The following is a 22,210-nucleotide window of genomic DNA, read 5'->3' as shown; positions in this document are numbered from 1 at the left end:
CTAAATACGTGGTGCGGAATTGTGTAATCGCGTGGCCTTAAGCGTAAAGTCAAGTTAAAAGTTAAATGTAGTCAAGCAGCCGCGCAGGAAAGCAGAACTCCGCCAAGGCAGCAGGGTAAATTTTTGTCCTGAACATTTTGTTTTAATGACTCCAGGTCCGCGGGCCTCCATAAGGGAGTTCCGTCGGGGGAGCGGCTGTCACCAAAAATTAATAGGCCCGTGCTGCACCTCTGCTCGCCGAGTTCAGGGAAAATTGGACTTTTTTTTTTTTTTTTTTGAGAAGAAGAACTTAAATCAGGTCACCACGTGGAACGCATGGATGAGATGCATTTGGTGTCAAATGTTTGGGTTGGATACAAAAGCGCAGAGTTCATCCCATTCGTACTCGACATCGAGTTCGCATTGACTCCCCGATGAATAGCGGCGTAAAAACCAGGAGGCGCTATCGCACGCCACACTGCTCCCCGGCTGGAACCAGGCAGCCTGGCATTGATATGGTAATACCAGGGACGTTCCGGGGGCCAACGCTTTCGGGGACTGTGGGCGCTCTGTGATCCAGCCTGTCCAAAAAGGACACATCTCCAGGGTATTGTGATTTTTTTTTTTTTTTTTTTTTTTTTTTTGCGCCACCCTTCCCCACCGCCATCAACACAGCCGAGGCCCTGAGTGATCGGGATAAGCCCGGTCCGTGCCGCTTTAGTCCTGTCACTCACACGCCATTGTGGTCATGTGAACGGCCATTTTCATCACAATTGACCTCGGCTTTGGCAGTACTGTTCCGCGGGGCACCGCCTCTCGCTATTCTATCCCTCGTCTCCCCTCCTTCCACTTTGCCCTCCGTCAGTGAGCTTTTTTGTCCTTCTTGTTCTCTTCTTCTATTTTCGCCCCCTCCAGGAACAACAGCGGCCGATAGATGTGTCTGACGCTGAAGCCAACGTGCCGGTCGCCTACTCGCCTGTCACGGAGCCTTTGATTATCTCAGCTGATAACTGTGGAAAATTCCAACATGTGATGCAAGTACACACACACACAAAAAAGAACGTTTTAACGCGCGTGGAGTGGGCGAATTGGCCGGCGGTGGCGTCATTCTGCCTTTTTATTCAATTGTGTTGCCGAAAAATACGAGCCTGTTTGATGTTTGAGTCCTCCTGTAAAGTGGAAGTCCGACTCGTTCACATTTGCTCCAGTTTTCATCATTTCTCTCAATTCCACAGGTCACACGGTTCAGGTCGCATTTTAAGTGGAAAAAGAAGCTAACCGTGTTGAGGTCATACAGTTTGATGACACGTTATTACAGTAAATGCACAACTATTTAATTATTTTTTAAAAAATACCTTAAACTGTATTATGGAAAGCAGGAAGTGAACAAATGTAACAGTTACTGATTGTAAAAGTACCAGATGGAGGGGTAGGATTATTATTACCATTACCATAAAATGCAAATAACCGCCGGGGTCAACACGCAAAACACTGTTGCTGTGGCTGTAGGCAACCTACCTTTTTTTTTTTCCAAGTAGCCGCACAAGAAGCAGTATATCTAAAATGGCAAACCACTGGTTGATTTTCTGTTTTGTGACATACTTCATAAAAGACCATGCGGTCAAAAAAAGATTTGTTTTCCTTTCCGATGCTAATCAAGCGCAAAGCTCAAAACAAAGCTCAAAAGTTTGGGATCACTTGCAAATTCTTTAGTTTTCCAAAAATTTTCATGCATTTCACAAACAATTAAAATGAATCAGATGATTTTCAAAGACATTTTTGCTACTATCAACAACTGTCAGTCATCTGCATCAATCTCCTGGTATGGCTGCTAATCCAAGTCCATAGCATTAGCATATAAGGCTAATAGATGATTTGAAAAGCCATCTAAATCTAAACAAACTCAAATCTCTTACCATGCTGTTAACTACTCCCTTCATAGAGCAGCACAAACTGGGTCTAACAAGGACAGAAAAACTCCTCACCTGGCAGCTGCACTAAATAGTAGCATTCCAAAAACATGCTAGCTTAATTGACGACTCCAAATCTATCATAGGTATGAATGTGAGTGTGAATGGTTGTTTGTCTATATGTGCCCTGTGATTGGCTGGCCACCGGTCTCGCCCAAAGATAGCTGGGATAGGCTCCAGCATCGGTAGAAAATGAATGAATGAATCTAAACGACACAAAAAATTGTAGTTTTATATAAAATAACTTATTTTCAGATGTAGCACCATGCATTACAATTCCCTTTGTTGCTTCAACTTCCTGTTTGCTGTGGAGTGCTTTAATAGTGGATGCTGAGCTCTTATAAAACGCACTTCTGTTTCCACGGCTCCATCTTGGAGTGACTAAATACTCTTCGGTAGGGAACGTCTTAATAGTAGCAATGCCGTAGTAGTTCCAGATTTTGTGATATGGAGTATTTTCCGTGGAAATGGAGGTTTTTGAGGTCGGGTTGTATTTTTGTGTGTTGTGTCTTTGTTCTAGATTGTAAGCTCGGTGCAGTGGGGGAAATAACAATACGGTCTCTAGTGGGAGGTAATGACAGCATTTGTCCCTGTGGGTGTGTGGGTGTGTGTGGAGGTAGAGGAGGAGGCCGCTATGCATATTTATGGGTGGAATACATGTGGGTAAAGTACGTGGGTGGATATGTTTACGGCTGTGGGGTATTCACGCACACATGGAGGATGGAGGAGCGTTTCCAGTCTGCAAAAACTGGGCTTCTTCCACACAACACATTCTAATTCACAACGTCTCCCATCTTTATTTCCCTTTCTCCCGGGAAGTGACACGCTATTCTTTTGAACCGGGGTGCATTCACTTGGACCCCCCCCCCTCCCCTCCTCGACACACACACCTCCCAAGCACCTTCTCCACTTCCCCCATCAGGCATAAGACAGAGCTCACCTCCCGCCTCCAGCCATGATTGGACTTTAATTACAAAGACAGGAAAAGCAAGATGGTCAATTCTCATTCACGTGTCGTCTCGCTACGCCGACGACTCGCACGGGATTCAGCGTGGGGGCGTTTTGCACTTGGGCCTTCTCCTTCCGCATCACCTCCATTGCCACATTCGCAGCCGCTGACATTTACGGAGGAATGAAATGATAGCCCACACATATGCGTACAAACGGGGGAGGGCGCGGGGGGGGGGGACTTGATTTATATTTATATGATATACGTCCGCAGCCATGTGATTAGCATGCAGGGCAACGCCGCACATCAAGCGCTCCACGCCGCTAATGCTATTCCGGGCCACACTCGGAGGTCATGAATTCACACGTCAACTTTGGCGACATGTATTATTACAATCCATACAACTGCTAGCTCGGCGCGTGCTATGCTAAGCTACGTGCTCTTCACTCCGGCCGGAACGTTTCATTGATGATTCTTGGAAGTCGAGTCAGGCGTCAGCAATAAAACATCCAAAACATTCACACCAAGTTGGAGTCACCAATGCTAATGCTAATGCTAATGTTTTTGGAATGTGACTCCGGACACAGACATGCCCTATATTGGCTTATAGAGTCAAGGTAAAGATGATGATAGGCGTGTTAAGGCATGTTTTTGATATGTAGTACTCACACTAGTCACTAGTAATATTACATTGAAGATACTATGACTCCCAGTACTAACATACTGTATGCGAGTATCGTTTATGTCTTATTTACAGTCTTTGATGTCTTCTATATCGAGTAATAGGATTGTAAAGGTGACTATAGGGGTGCTAGTTCATGTCTAGAGGGCTCTAATTATGTAAATTTTAAACTGTTTTTCTATGCTTTAGCTACAAAAATAGTTGTTTTACTACCAATTCACCGTCATAAACGAAGAATAACTGTACTTCATGAAATACTTTATCCTAGATGACTGAAACATGAGCAAATATGAGCAAAAACAGAAGTTTTCTAATTTTGTCGACACAAGTACGTACAGTATATGCAAGATAGCTTGTTAGCATGTTAGCATATTAACATGGGTTGGCTTATAAAATGTCGAATAACAAGATGGCCCCCGTATCCTATCCTGGCCGGGACCAGTTTGGACCCCCCTGACCTAAGCGGTGGACCATGTATGATGTCGGGTTCCACTGTTTGCATCAAAACGTTTGACCCCAAGAATTTCCAACGAGAGGAATTGATGGAGACCATGAAGCATGATCCCTCATAAACAAGCAAGAAGACCAGAAAGTCCAACAAACGCTGAATGCATCTATTCTGGCGGAACGAGAGACGGGAGAGTCGTGCGAGGATGCAGGAGGAGGGAAACGATGCAGAGAAGTCGAGTCGTAAAGGGAGGGAAAGAGGAAGTGTGTGTGTGTGTTTGTGGGACGTCAGTGAACTCAACACTAACCCAAGCGGACAGCCAGAGAAGATGCAAGCGGAGACGCCATGATGAGGCCGAGGCCCACGGAAATATGATGAAAAATGTTGAGTCCAAGTCCAGCTGGAGTCGTCGCGTCTTGGTGTAATTCCACTCAACATAACAGACTGGTGGTTAGCCACGGGGGCACTGGTGTGGCGGCAGTTCACACTGGTCTACCCAAACAAGGTCATAATTCACTTAGCCGTACCCCCCCCCCCTTTCCCTCGCATAATTACCCGGCCCAAAAAAAAAAGGCGCACGGCACAGCGCTCTAACACGCGGACACATTAACTGGACTGTGATGTGCGTCATTACTGGGGGGGGGGGCGGTTAAAAGCTTTCAGGCCGGGTCTCTTTGTGACAGCTTAAATGGATAAAACCTCGGTTAAAGACATGGGCTTTCTCTCAGGGTGGAATCAGCGCGCTAGCGACTGGAGGACTTTCATTTCCTCGTTCGTGGCTCCCCGATATCGTTTTGGAGCGCTAGGCGCATAAAAATATTCACCTTTTATGGAAAACTAGCATAAGTGTGGGTGATCATCAAAATAATAAGGATATGGACGCCGGTTACGTACATTTTGTTTATTTAAAGAAGTGTGATGATAACCATAGAACCAGAAATGACTGATCTCAAATTGATAAGTAATATTCTAAACTGGTCACTAGGTGTCAGTAACGGTACAACGATAAGACAACAGTCACCACCGGGAGTACTGCTTACACCTTATATGTCTTATTTTCTTTTATTATGTCTACTATATCAGCTCATAGGAGTCATGTTGTGATATGTAGTATTCTACATTGGCCAATAGGTGTCAGTAATCATTACATTATAATGCTAACATACTGTATGCCAGTCTAGACTATACTAACAGGAGTGTAAATGTTACTATAGGGGTGTTAACTCATGCCTAGAGGGCTCTAATGCCAGGAGTCCGAATTCATGTTCGCTCGGCATGTTGCTGTTATTCGGCTCCAAAGCGAACCACTACCACTGGCGCGAACTGGCACCGGCCCAGTGGACTCCTAGCATTAGAGCCCTCTAGACATGAGTTAACACCCCTATAGTAATATTTACACTCCTATTACCCAGTAAAGTTATGTTATGATACGTATCTACTCTATTGGCTCATAGGAGTCATACACGGCGTGTTTTTGATATGTAGTATTCTATATTGGCCATTAGGTGTCAGTAATTATTACATTATATTACGACTCCCAATGCTAACATACTGTATGCCAGTCTAGACTATACTGGGTAATAGGAGTGTAAATTTTACTATAGGGGTGTTAACTCATGTTTAGAGAGCTCTAATGCCAGGAGTCCGAATTAATATTCGCTCGGCATGTTGCCAGGTTGCTGTTATTCGGCGCCAAAGCGAACCACTGCCACTGGCGCGATCTGGCACCAACTGGCGCCGGCGCAGTAGACTCCTAGCATTAGAGCCCTCTAGACATGAATTAGCACCCCTATAGTAATATTTACACTCCTATTACCCAGTAAAGTTATGTTATGATACGTATCTACTCTATTAGCTCATAGGAGTCATACACGGCGTGTTTTTGATATGTAGTATTCTACATTGGCCATTAGGTGTCAGTAATATTACATTGAAGATGTTATGACTCCCAATGCTAACTGATACTGTATGCGAGTATAGACTTTTATGTCTTCTATATTGGTTAATAGGCGTGTAAGGGTGACTATAGGGGTGTTAGCTTAGGCCTGGAGGGCTCTAATAATCATCATCATTTTAAGCTGGTTTTCTATGCTAACTCCAAAAGTACTCGTGATGTGGACGATGCGGGTCATTACAAAGTGTCATCAAGTTGCAGCTCTCGCCTAATTGTCACGTCACTTTATTCATGCTAGCTCTGTTGTGACCGGACTCGGCATATGGTTTCCCCGAGTCGAGCGAAGCTGCCGTCATTAGCCGGCACGCCGCGACCACGTCATGTGCACATCTGGTGTGTGCATATGCTTGGCGGCGTGTGCAAAACATGCACACGTCCACTTAATAAATATACACAAAAAAGTACTGTGAAACAGCTTGTAAACATCACAGTCTTATTATTAGCACCTGATTACGCCGCTGGAGCTTAGCATATCCACTCACAACAAGCGTGTGTGCGTGTGTGTGTGTGTGTGTGCGTTGCCTCCAGCCCCTTTGCTGTGGGATTTGTTCTCTGTGGACAATTTGTTCAAATTTAACACATGGGTGGGAAAGATAAATTCCAGTTTCGGCTAAATCGCGGCGGATAACAGACGGGAGGGAGGCGGTCAGTCGTTCATTTGGCTGTCAGGGAAAATGTGTGGATTTTATTTGCTTCTAGCTGTGCACTTTTTATATCAAAGTAAGCAAAGATGACTTTTTTTCCTTCGGCCGTAACTTTATTGCTGAGATGCGTTTGCGTGGACGGATCTAGTTAGCATGACTGCTGGCAGCCTCTAATAAAAGACTTGATCGCCACAACAACAACTTTTATTGCACTCTGAACTCCTGATGTTACTTCCTGTCCAACCCCCACTCAGCTTCCCTACACATTTCTGTCTTATCTCTCTTATTATGTCTAATTTTGGGTAGTAAGAGTTGTGCACAGGTGACTATAGGGTTGTTATTTCATGTCAACAGGGCTCTAATCATACTGAAAACCCTATTTAGGAAGTCGCGAAAAGGTTTTCAAAAATATTCATTTTATAAATAAGGAATTCTACTTCGTACTTAACAGTGATAAATGAGGGATTGCATATATGGTGGACAACACAGTAATAGTGAACCACTACCACTGGCGCGAACTGGCACCAACCCAGTGGACTCCTAGCATTAGAGCCCTCTAGACATGAGTTAGCACCCCTATAGTAATATTTACACTCCTATTACCCGGTAAAGTTATGTTATGATACGTATCTACTCTATTAGCTCATAGGAGTCATACACGGCGTGTTTTTGATATGTAGTATTCTATATTGGCCATTAGGTGTCAGTAATTATTACATTATATTATGACTCCCAATGCTAACATACTGAATGCCAGTCTCGACTATACTGGGTAATAGGAGTGTAAATGTTACTATAGGGGTGTTAACTCATGCCTAGAGGGCTCTAATGCCAGGAGTTTGAATTAATGTTCGCTCGGCATGTTGCCCTTATTCGGCGCCAAAGCGAACCACTACCACTGGTGCAAACTGGCACCGGCCCAGTGGACTCCTAGCATTAGAGCCCTCTAGACATGAGTTAGCACCCCTATAGTAATATGTACATTATATTATGACTCCCAATGATAACATACCGCATGCCAGTCTCGACTATACTGGGTAATAGCAGTGTAAATGTTACTATAGGGGTGTTAACTCATGCTTAGAGGGCTCTAATGCCATTGTAAACAAGTAGCACAAGCAGCATTTTAAAGCGCATGCAGACAGCGCCACCTGTTGTGTTGGCATATATATATATATAAATATATATTTATGTGTGTGGGTTTTATTTTACTGCAGGGTGTGGGAAAATGTGGTTTGGGTGCAGACATAGCCTTCAATCCTTTCATTTTCTAAACCGCTAATCCTGTTGGGGGTCACGGGGGGGGGACTGGATCCCAGCTGACTTGTGGCAAAAGGCGGGACTGATCAGCCGTCAATCACTTCGGCTTAAAGTAGCAAATATGCACAACAAAACATCCAAAAAGACAACCAGACCAGCTTCTCGTTAAGTTATGGAGAAATTCGGAATTCCTGCACTTCGGATGAAAACATCTGTTTTTTTCCCGTGTCCCCTTTTGCTCAACGAGCATCCAAATTTGTACAAGCTACGGGGGAAAAGAGCGAGTGAGAAGACCACGGCGTCTTATTACCCAAACCGCCAACATCCATCACGGAGGTGTTCCCTATTGTCTCTAATTAACGCCGCCTCGGTGCAAGTGTCTGCAAGTACAACACTTCCGTGCCGACACTTTGCTCCCAAAAACCAAACGCCTCGGCGACGCCGCACGCTACGAGGCCTTATTATTTGTGACTAATGACCGCCGACATGGTTGGGTCTATATAACTGCGATGATGATGGCGGAATCTGTGTGGGGGCTGGCGTACCGATCTGACATCTAGCAACAGTGCAGTAAAGTCCATGATGGATGATTTGTACGTACTAATGCGCCCGGAAAAAAAAAAAAAAAAAAACGCCACGAGATAGCGGCTGAGTAATAGTCGCCTTTGTTGGCGTGTTACTAAATGGAAATGTTGCTGTCCGGATTTAAGCTAGTAGAACGCAATGGACGGGCGACAGCTAGCAGCGATACGACAGGAGATACAAGTAACGCAAAGCGATTGTGAGGTCAAATTTTTTTCAAGGAGGTATTTTTGTGATTACACTTTTGAACGCATATTGTTTTGAGAAGCCAAACTGGTGCCCCCCCCCCAGTATCCACCCAAAATAACCAACTAACTCACATCACGGGACAAAGTAGAGGATAAGTCGCCGTTGATGCACTGCAATGCTAACGGGGATGTCATAAAAAAAAAAAAATCCAAACTGTCCCTTTAAGAGAAAGTCAATTGTGTTGTGTGCCAACAGAACTCCATTACAAAAATTGGTTTTTCTACACTTGCTTCTTGTTGTTGCTATTATTTTATAAAAATTGAAAAAAATCTTCTTATGGCTTAGGATTTGGATGTGTTGACTTGAATTCGGCTGTAGTGTCATGTCGATAATTGCGATGTTTAACAGCAAACCGGACGTTTCGATAAAATGCAAGTTAACAGGGCATGGAAATGTATTTTTTGTGAAGAAAAAAATATTGTACTGTGACACTTATTTTGAAGTATCAAATTGAACCATCATCTTCATGGTTGCATTTTATGGAATGTAGAAGCATAATGCATACAATAAATATCATAATTACACTAAAGAAGACCACAAAGTCACATACTTTTGATTATAACTACGCAATGGTGGCCAAATTACACACACATATGTGTCCCAAAAGACAGTGGACCTTCAGTATGAAGCATTAAGCCGTGTGAGAAATTTCAAGTCCATCAAATTTTGTGGTTTAAGGCCAGTATATTTGTCCAAATAAAATAGCAACACAGGCCGCACTGTGACAACACATGCTGTGACAAATGTCGACCCCGTTTGAAGAGTTGAACCGTTGGACCGTACGACTTTGTGTGTTGGCGGTACGTTGCCTTAAACGGACTCATGCATTCCTTCCTGAATCTGTAACAAAGCTAAATGAAGAGATATCACCAGTTAGCCTGTATGCAAATCAGTAAGCTGTTTCATTAGATTAGCTACACACACACACACACACACACACACACACACACACACACACAGTGGTGGCTAATTGCCAGGTGGTGGAAGATAATGTGCGATTTAATGGACTGATGGATTTGTTTTTGTTTCGGTCACCCACCGGTGAGCAGCAACATCTGTAACAGGAAGCAACGTGCACACACACATGCTAGCTACACTGCCAACACACACACACACATATATACACACACATAATGCTCCTGGGGACAGCAATGATGCCATGAGACCGATAGCACACAGGCTTTGCACGACGCTAGCAAATGATCCATATTTGTGGACGTAAATGGGAGCATCGCGTCCACCAGATAGCGCTAATCCTCAGTAACAGCCCGCCCCGGCGAGGTTGGCGGGTTTCGAACGTGTACACGAAGAGACCGCAGCTTATCCGGTGTGTTTACCAGTCCCGCTGACAGCTACACCGCAGCTTATTATTGGCCTCGGAAAACCTCGGCACTGAAACTCCGGAGAGTCGGCACTGCCGGCGGCGAGACACAAGCACGCTTGACAACAAGTGGGTGTGGTGGCGTCGAGTGCGGCATTACAGCAAATACAGGAAATGGGAGCTACGCAGTGGAAAAGGGGTCGTAGATTAGGGAGGCTATCCTATGGTTTAGCTACCTTTTGAAAGACCCTGGTTCTTCTACGTCAGGGATGTCCAAACTTGGCCCCCCTGGGGGGGGGCGCATACGGAGAAATGAAAGCTATATATTTCATAACAGACACTTAAACCAATCATAGGTATTTAACCGTATGGAGCATAGAGGCCAATGCATTCATTCCTCGACAATGAAACATTACTTTTCATATATGTTTTATACGATATATAAATATATATATGTTCATTTATGTTTTAAAATAAGTTGGCAGAAATTCTACCAGTTTTTGTAAATACCAAAATAATTATTTTTAATTGAAATTTTTTAATTTAATATTTTTTTTAATAATTTATTCAACAGTAAACTAAAGGTGAGTATATTTTTACATTTTTAAAATCAGATGGACTAATAATAAATATATTTTTAAAAATGACTAAAGACAGAAATTCATAATTTAAAATATTAAAAAATAAAAAATAATTTCTGGACAACTATAATTATATTTTTACATTTTTTTATTGCAGATGAGTGACGACAATTTTTTTCAATTTTCTATTGAAATATTTTTTTTTTTCACAACGATATGGACACCAGTGCGTCAAATGACTACAGGTAAATAGGTCATTCATAATTTGAAATATTTAAAAAATACAAAATAATTTCTGGATAATTGTAATTATATTTTTTTAAATTTTAATTGCAGATGAGTGATGACAATTTTTTTGTATTTTCTATTGAAATAATTTTTTTTCTTTCACAACAATATGAACACCAGTGCGTCAAATGACTAAATACAGGTAAATATGTAATTCATAATTTCAAATATTAAAAAAATATGAAATAATTTCTGGATAATTGTAATTGTATTTTTTAAATATTTTATTGCAGATGAGTGACGACAATTTCTTTCAATTTTCTATTTAAATTTATTTTTTCTTTTTTTCCTTTACAACAATACGGACACACACAGGAAGGAGGAAGTAGGAAGAAGATCAGGATGAGGCATGTCCACTGAGATGTAGCGTTCCTTAATCAAGCCCAGTCGGAAGACGGCTGTGTCACTGGGGTGGGGTGGGGGGGGGGGGGTAGGGGGGAGGGGGGTCAGGTTACAGATTAAGCTACTCTCTCATCGCCTTTTGTCCGCATATGCGACTGATCCACGCGGCAACAAAGACACTTCATCACATGTAAGGTTTAATAAGCCGTATAAAAGCCGTCTTTTGGTCTTTGCTCCTTCCATCCATCATCCATCATCCAGCATCCAGCATCCAGCATCCATCCCTCCACTAAAGGTCCAGTGATTCTTGCAAAGAAAGGTGAAATACATCAAAGGAAACTCCTTTTTCCATAACTAATACGCCGGCGTCACACGTTCACACACTCACCTAGCACAACCAGAGTTGCGTAACACGGAAGATGCTTCCTTCTCACTCACACAAGCTTAACTTTCAACACAATCTGTACATCCATACCGATACTTTCATACCCACTATTTCGGGGGCCGTTCATGTTCAAGGGGGGGCGAGGGGCCACGCGTGTCGGGCATATCTAAAGTTCCTGTCGTAAAAAAAAAGTCAAACCCGCTGACTCATAAGACTGTCTGCTAAACACTTAGTTGATTCCCCTCCAAGTAACTCCTCATATTGTTTACATCTTTAATAAGCGCGCTTGTAAAAACGCAGGAGTGGCACTTCGTCTCTTTTATCTTTAGGGCGCAATAAAAGCACAGAGGACGGGAAAACAAAGGTAGAACATCATGTGTGGATGTCTCTGGACAGGAAACCAGACTGGATTCCTTGTCTGCTTATAAAGTATGATATATAATAATAATAATAATAATATATAATATAATAATGTTTCATGTGGTTGGCCATCTCCAAGGTGGGATTTGAGTCAGGGGCTTTCAAGGTTTATACCTTGAAAGAGGCAATAGGTTTCAGTCAGTGTAGCCCAGGGCAGCTGTGACTACTGATATAGTTTACCACCAGCAGTATGTGACCTAGAAATGAACGGTTCATGGTTTCACCTCAACTGTTTTGGCGACCTTTGGGTTTCAGGTCAAATCCATTATTCATTGATCGGTCTTTAAAAACAACAAGCGCTTCTGTCATATTAAGGATCTTTGACTCGTGTTTTTGTGGTAGGTTTTTAAAAACAACAGATTATTCCTGTTTGATTGAGGATCTTTGGCTAACATTTTATTTTTTGCACAAGAGCAGGTCCTTAAAAAGTGACAGAGCACTCCTGTCTTATAGAAGATCTTTGACTCGTGTTTTTGCAGTCGGCCTTTAAATACAGCGGAGCGCTTCTGTCACATTAAGGATCTTTGACTAGCATTTTTGCAGTAGGTCGTTGAAAACAACAAGCGCTTCTGTCATATTAAGGATCTTTGAGTGCTTTTGCAGTAACTAAAAAAAAAAACAGCAGATTGCTCCTGCTTGATTGAGGATCTTTGACTAGCGTTTTTATTTTATATCTAAAACGTGACAGAGCACTCCTGTCTTATAGAAGATCTTTGACTAGTGTTTTTGCAATCGGTCTTTAAAAACAGCAGATTGCTCCTGTAATGTAGAGGATCTTTGTTTCGTGTTTTTAAGCTTCTTAAAAAAAAAAGCAGAGCACTCTTGTCACAGAGAGGATCTTTGGCTCTTGCTTTTGCATTAAAAACAGCAGAGTCCTTCCGTCACATTCAAAATGTTTGACTAGGATTTCTTTTTTCCCCCCAATCGCAGTAGGTCCTTAAAAAGCACTCCTGTCATATAAAGGATCTTTGGCGAGTGATTTTCAAATAGGTCCTTAAAAAAACACTTTTCCTGTCTGATAAAGGATCTTTAGTTAATGTTTTGGACATGTTTTGCTGAAGGTCCTTAAAAAGAGCAGAGCTGTCAAATAGAGGATCTTTGACTAGTATTAACATAGTGGATGTTATCATTTATGATTTCCTGACTTTATACGTGGAGTTTGGAATTAAATAAAGTGAAACCAACCAAAATCTATGAAGACAAGAAGACAAGAAATGAAGCTCGGAGCCGAAAGGAGAGATTGAACGGTGACACGGCTCCAACACAATGAGGTCAGCGTGAAGAAGTGCTCCTAATTGAAGCAGATAGAGAAGACACAGAGACGTTTCTCTCGTCTTCCTGCTCCTGCAAGGCCAAGCGTGGCTCATGTTGAAGGAAAGAATATGGAGACCAGTAAATGCTTGTGCAGAGCAAGGAAATGGGCCAGAACAGGACGTGGAAAGTCTGTTCCTTCTATGAAAATATGCTTGTTGGAGGTCGTGTAGATAACCACCATGTATCCCGTGGAGTTCCTCATGCATTGGAATGGCATTAAAACACCAGATGCAGGAATAAAATATCAAATCAATCAAACTATTAACACTGCCTAACTTCTTTTTACACTTGCGTGAGTTAAGAATGGCGTGTGTGGGTTTCCTCCCACATTCCAAAAACATGCTAGGTTAATTAGCGACTCCAAATTGTCCATAGGTATGAATGTGAGTGTGAATGGTTGTTTGTCTATATGTGCCCTGTGATTGGCTGGCCATCGGACTAGGCTGGACTCCGCCTCTCGCCCAGCTGGGATAGGCTCCAGCATACCCAGACATAGAAAATGAATGAATGGAGTTAGGAATGTTCTAAACGGGTCTTTGGTCTGTAAAACCAGCGGTAGGAATGTTAGACCAAACGTTTGGTCACTTCCTGTTAACTAAATTTGATGCGTGAATCCACTCTGTCGTTAGATTAGCACTGGTTCACTTCTTTTTACACTTGAGAATGTGAAATCAGTCGCACAAGGCGGTAAAATAACGGGAAATAACCGTATTGGTCCGTTTTCTGGATTTTTATGTTAACACGGCTTAACTTCTTTTTACACTTTGATGTTCTAATGTTACTTGAAATTTGTCATTAGACAAAATATCTACACCAAGGTGGCGTACTGTTTATGTTTTAACTTTATAGTGGTTAACTTCTTTTTATACTTGTATTAGTATTAATTTTTGGTATTATTATACTACTAATAATAATAATAGCGAATAATGTTTGGGAGTTTTGCACTTTTAAATATCCTAAAAGACAGTTAATGTAGTTAAAATGCCTTACAACTATTATAATAATATTTATTAACATTATCATCATCATCATGCTTTGGACAGCAAAATATATATATATATATTTTTTTTTTAAGTACGGCCATTTTTGTTCCTAATCAAAACAAATTGCGTTCAACCTTTGAGGTTGTACCATTTTGGGCCCACGCTGAGATCCCACAATGTGAACGTATTCCAAAAAAACGCAACTAAACTAAATCTGCACAGCAAAAAAAGAAATAGAAATATCTGCAGCGGACGCAGCGGATGAATGACCATAAATCCAAAGAGTCCCAACGGGACGTAATAAAAGCAGAATGAACTGGCAGCGAACGAGCACAGCGATGAATAACACTCCCCTTCCACGCGGAAAGAAAAGAAAGAAAGAAATGTCTTACTGGATGTTGGAGCTGTTCCAGTATATGGAGTGCCGGTTGGCGGACACCTGGAGCAGGTTGGCCCAGGTGAGAGTAGTTAGCACCCAGAGAGACAGCGGTACCAGAGCCATGCTCTCGGCTCCCCCCCACCCCTCGATTCGGTGTCTCGGGGCCGCTCTCTCGGTGCCTTCAGCCCACCAAAGAGCGCCACTCACACATCCCAGCTAACGCCTGTCAGACAAGAAAGAGGGCGAATTTGATGGACTCAATGGAAAGACTGCAGCTTGCTAGGTTATCGATAAGTGGTGTAAAACTCAAAAGATTAAAAATTATTGATGTAAATTAGCACACTCATAAATAGTCCACTTTTTAATGCCTATGGTTGGACGATTATTAAAAAAAAAAAAAAAAAAAAAAAAGATGGTCCTGGTTCTTTCTCACCGGGTGAAGCTGCCGATGAGTCCGTCAGAAGAGTGCGGGTAGCGGGGACGGTCAACGAGGGAGGTCGGTGTTCTTCCACCGTGCATGCGACGTTCCAGTAAAAGGCTACAGAGTTGCCGATGTGCAAAATAGGCACCGGTGACAAAAAATAAAGCAAGTCCAACTTGTATTTACTTGAAGCGGCTTTTTAAAAAACATATATTCATATTTCATCCAAGACTCAAGCCCACGACAAGAACCATCGCTCCCTCCGATGAGCCGCCTGCCTTCCTGCCTTCCTGCCTGCCTGCCTCCAGCTCCTCTCCTCCGTCTCCCTCCTTTTGGCAGGCAGCGCTCGTTCACTTTCCTGGCCCCGCCCACTCCTTCTGACGTCACAGGCGCAGTCCTCCAACGTGGTGGCGCGGCACATCGGGTATCGCTGCCACTTCCAAGTTTTCGTCAAGCACTCCGCCTATCATCTGCCAGATAGGACTGCCTGCCAGGCGGCAGCCACATCTGGAGCGCATTTGCATCTTGGACACGCCCCCTACTACTACTACTACTACTACTACTACTACTACTACACACACAGTGGAAAAACACCTTCAATTCTTACTGTATACATCACTTCCTGTCCACTTAACAGCCGCCAGCGTACCAAAACAACAGAACCTATATTAGCATTTCAGCCAATCAGAAGCCAGAAGAAAGTTCCACCAGGAAAAAGACAGCAAAGAAACAAAACAAATGATTCATGAAAAGAACGATCGGTCGTCATTTCAACCGACAACTTGACCTCAAACGACTCACGGATTTGAGTACCGATCCGCGCATCACTCGCATGTTGAGTTGCGTGTCTCAGTTTGCATCCTTTTTTCGGTTAGCGTTTGAAATTTCAGCTTGTTTTGACGAGATACTGTTCCCAAAGACACCATGTGGCCGCGAGACAACAAACTGACACCACCATCCTGTTTTGCTACGACTTATTTCATGAATTCAGGACCGTTTCTCACATTCCTGATAAAACATTCCGGTGCTTGGAACTTTGGGTCGCAGCAAAAACAGGAAGGTGACAGTGGTTGATCTCGCTGACACATTGTAACCACTCATCCACCGTGCAGCAGCCCTGTTGTCATCATTATATTAGTAAAAACAGACAATTGAGTACCAAGATACTAATGTCTCGGTGGTAGTAGCGCTGCATGAGTGCTGCCAGCAGTAGGGAGCTGCGGTTCACATGCACCCAAACACACGGTGTGACATATGGCCGTTTTTCCAACATGATCGGGCATCCTTAAGCTGAAGGAAGGAAGTAGAAGGAGTGCAAAGTGTGGAAGATCCACCAAAGATGGAGGAGTCATCATGGAAGACGATTCCAGGAACTATCCAGCTCTGTCCTCAAAGGGTTACGGAGCAAAACGGATTCACCAGCTAATACACGGCGTCTCGGAACCCCTGCCCCCCCCTCCCCCCTCCCCGTAAGGTCAGGATGAACTAGCTGAAGCCATTCTCTCATTTGCCGTCTCCGACCGCCATGACTCCCAAAGGCGCTCGGGTGTCGTGACAAGCGAAGGCAACAGCGTGATTCCAATCATTTCCAGCGGGTGACCCCAGGTGCCCCCCCCAGTCAGGAGGACATTGTCAATTCTCCACTCATTCATTCATTAGACTTTGTCGCCCCCGGTTAGACGTTACTGTGGAGACCCGGATATAAAAGGTTCAGGAATTAGCCTGGCCCCATCTTCTCTCACCTCTCTCACGTGAGGGAAGCCACACATGGATGGAGCGGACAGGAATACGTTTTTTTGGACGTCTGCTGGGAATGAGGTAAAGGGAAAAAAGAATGAAGGAAATAAGGAGAAGGAGGGATGAGGGGGGGTCCTTCTTCTTCTTCTTCTTCTTCTCCCACAATGCAAACTTGCTGCAAGCACCGCTGTTGCCTCCTTCTGCTTTGTCCCTGGTGGTCTACCTCCCTCCTCCTTTAATGAGGACTCCTGCCCCCCCCCCCCCCCTCCCCCCTCCATCATCGCACGTCGACATGGCGTCTCATCCACCGAGCACCAAAAAAATGTCATCACCCAACGCTGGTGGCATCGCAACTTGAATCTTCTCTGGGATTCTGTTGCCTTCAGCCCAACATGAATAGACAGATGAATAAAACAGTCCAGGGGTGGGGGATTTGGGGGGGGTTCTTTTTTTTCAGAAACTTTAACCTCTATTTCTTACAGTGTAAGAGACCAAGAAAATCAATGTCAACATCCTCTGGCTGTGTTTTCGTATTCAGGAAAACTAACGCCTCAGATATCATGAAGCTCTCAGATGATATATGTAAGTACTTCTGAACCCCCCCCCCCCCATTTACAATTCATAATTTGTTCCAAATGTGCCTCTAAAGTCGCACTAAAATGTCATTATAATGTAAAAGCTATTCTCTTTAGCTATTTGTTTACTGCTTCTTGGGGCTGCATTGGTATCGGTACAGATCGGTAACAAATTTGGTGACAATGATAGACGGGATCATCGATGACGAAGATGGAAAGGATGAAAGTCTACTGAGTTGCTGGCCACCCGCTACAAAGTGAAAGTAACATGAGTGACAACAAAGCATCTATTATGTTTCTCATAACTCTGATTGTGCTATGTGAGTGTGTCAAGTAGGCCTTCTATGGGAATCTATGGGAATGAAAGTACATGGGTAAATGGAAAAAGTGGTATTGTGGATACACTAAAACCTTGTTTATCAGAGCTAATTGCTAACAGAACCAACGTGATGAGTGGATTTCCATAAAATAGAATCATTTCAAAAGCCAAAAAACCCAAAAATGAAGTCATTTGTGTTGCCCGCACAGAAACGGCGTTCCGGGTACAACATTTTTTTTAATCTCCAAAGTGGGAAAATCTTGTTGTTAGCAACCCACCGCCACCCTGGTCGCCATCACGTGACCAGAAGTGATCTTTGACGACAAGCCAACATAATATCAACAGACAGGAGTTGACATTCTCCTGATATTCCAGAATGACTCACAGAAATAATTCCGCTTCCAGATGAGCCTTGAAAGATGATAGACTTATGGTCACGCCTTCTTTCTTCTTCTATGGTTTGGTGTGTCAGTGGTTTTCTCCACTGCGCCACACCAGTAGGTGTATAACATCGTCTTGACTCCCTGATCTTTCCGGTTTTATCGAACTTGCCCAAAACCATCTCCGTAGCGTTCCCGTGTGGACGTTCCGTCAGATATCAAGGTTTGTGTAAATGGATAGACAAGTACGCTAAGCTTGTTTTGACAGTCTGTTGACAAGCTCCGTTATGAAAGTGAAATTTGGCCAGTAGTTTTGCCTGGGGGGGTGGATTATTTCCTTTTCCGATATTTCCTACTGGAAATCAAGTCAGACAACTTGACAAAAAGTGGAAAAAAAAACTATGTGGTCGTGACGGAAAAGTTCCATTCCATGGCTTCAAGTGGAAAGTTTGACCCCGGAAGTCATTATGTTTAGGAATTTTTTGGAAAGCCAAACAAATCATGGTGTGTAAATGGATAGACCGGACAGTCTGTTGACAAGCTCCGTTATAAAAGTGAAATTTTGCCAAAAGTTTTCCATCAGGGACGGATTATTTCCATTTCCAGTATTTTCTACTGGAAAAAAAATCTTTGCAAAGTCCAAACAAATCAGAAGTCAAATCAGACAAGTTGTGCAAAGTGACAAACGGACATGATGGAAAAGTTCATCCCAAAGATCCCTTATAAAAGTGCAGAGTTTTGACCCTGGAAGTCATTATATTTAGGAATTTTTCCAAAACTTAAACAAATCCTGGTGTGTAAATGGATAGACCGGTCTGTGATGTAAAAAGTATGATATGCTTTTTTTTTTTGACAGTCTGTTGACAAGCTCCGTTATAAAAGTGAAATTTTGCCAAAAGTTTTCCCTCAGGGACGGATTATTTCCATTTCCAGTATTTCCAACTGGAAAAAATCTTTGCAGAGTCCAAACAAATCAGAAGTTAAGTCAGACAAGTTGTGCAAAATGACAAACGGACATGATGGTGGTTATGGAAAAGTTCATCCCAAAGCTCCCTGATAAAAGTGCAGACTTTGACCCCGGAACTGATTATGTTTACTTCCATGATTTGCAGAGGGAATCTTTTTGAAAAGCAAACAAATCACATGTCAAAGTGGATTACGTTCATCTTCTGGGCTCTGCTGTATTCCCCAAAAAGCATTCGGGAAAGACAGCATTCCCAGACTTGATAATCTGGTTTAGGTTCATCCGTGAATGCTTGTCATGTGGGATTTTCCAAATAGTCCCACTTGTTGAATAAGACCTGGAAAAGGTTTTGTAGAGAAATACTTCACTTGTCATGGTTCATTCCCCGCTAACAAAAATCCATCCGGGGTCCAAAAACCATAAACCCAAAAACGCATGACTGGGTTCTCCCAAAGAAAGTTAAGAAAAAAAAAATATTCCCCACCTGGAGATCACGGCTGGCCGACTGGGAAGGGGGGGTGTTGGGGGCTGCCCCGGTTTGGCTTGTAAATATTCTGCATGGTTACATTTTTGACAGAGATTGTAAATCAGGTGCAGAGGACTGGGCTGGAGGCTGATATCTGGTACCGTCCCCCCCCCCTTTCCAATAACACCTCTTGCTTTTCCATTTGGTTTTGTTTAAGCGGGACATGTTCTCTTTCAGCAAGTGGCCCCTGTCAATTGTAATGGCGGGGCTGGCGGCGCGATTGGATTACGTTGGTGTTGGCGGCTGATGATGAGCAACGATCTGGCGCCGAGTGCAAGCGGCGTGACGCTGAGGTTCTTATGACATTTGCACCTCCGTGGCTGGGCAGCACATCTGTCAAACGCTTCTCGGTGCGGCGACCTCGGAATCTAATCTTTGGTCACACGTTGGGGGGGTCGGGAGGGGTCATATGCTTCTCGGGGGCCTGTGGAAATAAAGCATCCACGTAGGAATTGGACGTAGGAAGGCGTGCATGGGAATGCGGGCTGGCATCCTTGAACTTGCGAGTCTTTTTCTTTTCTCCGTGTCTTGGCCCCCCCGCCGCCGCGCTGTTCACTGTTGTGTTAGTAAATTGTACTGACATCCCCACCGCCGCCCCCCGGCCGCCCCCCCCTTCCTGCCTCCACACCTCCCTCCATCTCGGTCCCTCTCTCCGACTGACTGACACGAATCTTCAATCTCTCTGTTTACCTTCCACCGCTGTGCCTGAAACAACACTGAGGAGGAGAAGGGGCGAGATGGAGCAGTGCAGGACAGTGATGATGGGGGGGTCGGGGGGGTGCAAAAATAAGAGAACAAGGCCTTTCTCTGTGTTTTGGTTGGAGAGGAATCCAAGGGGGAGAGAAGGAGTGAAAGGAGGAGGAGCTGATACTTTTGAACAGTCACGCAAACTGAGCCAACGGGAGGGGGGGGCCAGAACATTAAGAGTGCAATGAGATGTACAGAGTGAGGAGGGGAGGGGGGGGCAGCAAGAGTGATGTGTGACAACGTGGAGTTGCCGGTTGAGCGCTAGAAAAGAGAGCTCAGAATAGATCAGCTCTCAGCGCCATGAAATATTGAACGCAAAAGAGAGAACACAAGTAAGGCGGGGGAGGGGGGCGAGGGGGGGGTGAAAATGGAGCGTCTGATAAAGACAAATACAAGTGGGTGTTGTTTGGGAGGATGATGACAGGAATATGGAAGAACAGACGTGGGTGGACACACGCCCTTATAGTATACATACCCAACATGGCCGCCCTTCACTCGCCAATATGGACGCCCTAGCAGCAGGCAATATCGTAAGAACCTTGATTCTCCTTCCAACTTCAAGGTCATGATTCGTCCATTTTGCTTAAATATGTTAGATATTTATTTGTAATTTTCTGGACTATAAGTCGCACTTTTTTTCCCATAGGTTGGCTGATCCTGCGACTTATACTCCAGAGCGACTTATAAATGGAAAAACTGTTTATGTTACATAAACACTGGACAATTGTGTTTTTTATTGTTACAACGTGCCTTCTGTTTTTTTATTTTTATTTATTTTTTTTATTTTTTTATTTTTTTATTTATTTTTATTTTTTATTTGAACGTGCATCAGATTCCAATTGAGTGCATCCCATAATCAGTTCCCAGTTCCACATGTCCAAAAGGAGTAGGAAGAAGCAAAGCTTATTAAATCCTACCCCTCCATCTGGTACTTTTACAATCAGTAACTGTTATATTAGGAAAGCAGGAAGTGAACAAATGTAATTTAAGTTGGGTTTTTTTTAAACAATCATTTTTAACCAAGGTGCCAGATTCAGACCAAAGTCCAAATAAAGAAGTGTAGACTCGTATAAAAAGCAATACTAATATTATTACTATTATTACACCCTGACTGTACAAAACAACACCTAGGATCACTTTCACGACAGCAAAGCATGCTGGGAAATGTGTAATCTGCCTATTCCGCAGATGAAAATTAGATTTATGGATTTTAGCCAATATTGAGAGATGGTTGTGTTTCAGGTGACATAATTCCTCATCATTGTAATTTCCTTAAATGTGTAACATTTTTCCAGAAATTCCGCCCCAAAAGTACAGTTTTCCTTTAATAGATCTTATTTACCTGACACGGAAAATAACATAACGGGAATGTGGATTCTCTCTCTCTCTCCTGAAATGAGCGTTAATTGGAAGAACTGGTTAGGAAATTGTATTTTTTTTTGTATTTATGTCCAAGTTTTCAACAACTTACACAATCCCAACACACACACACACACACGTGCACACACACAAACACACACCCCCTTTGTTTTCCCGACTTGCTGATCTGCTCTTCCTCCATGTCAAATATTTGGACCAAAATGACCAGGAAGAAACCATTTTATTTATTTAACCTGCACGCCAGAACTTGGCCGTGCCGACACATCCGAGGGGCTGGACGAGAAGATCCCAAAGTGCTGAGTTTTCCATTTTGTCTTTAAGGACGCCCTAAGGAATGTCTGTTGATGTAAAGCTTTTAACCACCAACTACTCAGTGGACGCAAGTATAAGATTTAAAAAAAGCTGTTATATGCCTGCCTATAATATTTCCT

The 22,210-nt window shown here is 43.3% G+C and overlaps 1 protein-coding gene across 2 annotated transcripts in view; it reads right to left on the bottom strand.

The window, feature by feature from the left end:
- Positions 1-15,461, bottom strand: part of efna3b (ephrin-A3b) — a 63,603-nt gene extending 48,142 nt beyond the window's left edge. For both annotated transcript variants that reach the window (XM_058084031.2, XM_058084032.2), the window contains exons 1-2: positions 15,164-15,461; positions 14,744-14,953 (exon numbers count right to left, since the gene is read on the bottom strand). In XM_058084031.2, coding sequence (XP_057940014.1) covers positions 14,744-14,853 — 110 coding nt within the window. In that variant the 5' untranslated portion in view covers positions 14,854-14,953; positions 15,164-15,461. The remainder of the gene's footprint in view (positions 1-14,743; positions 14,954-15,163) is intronic.
- Positions 15,462-22,210: the final 6,749 nt, after the last annotated feature.

The sequence above is a fragment of the Doryrhamphus excisus genome, linkage group LG17 (genome assembly GCF_037039965.1).
Source record: "Doryrhamphus excisus strain RoL-2023G ecotype Guam linkage group LG17, RoL_Dexc_Guam_v1.1, whole genome shotgun sequence".
NCBI lineage: Eukaryota > Metazoa > Chordata > Actinopteri > Syngnathiformes > Syngnathidae > Doryrhamphus > Doryrhamphus excisus.
Note: the sequence above shows the minus strand (reverse complement) of the source record. Positions and strands in the feature narration are given on the sequence as shown.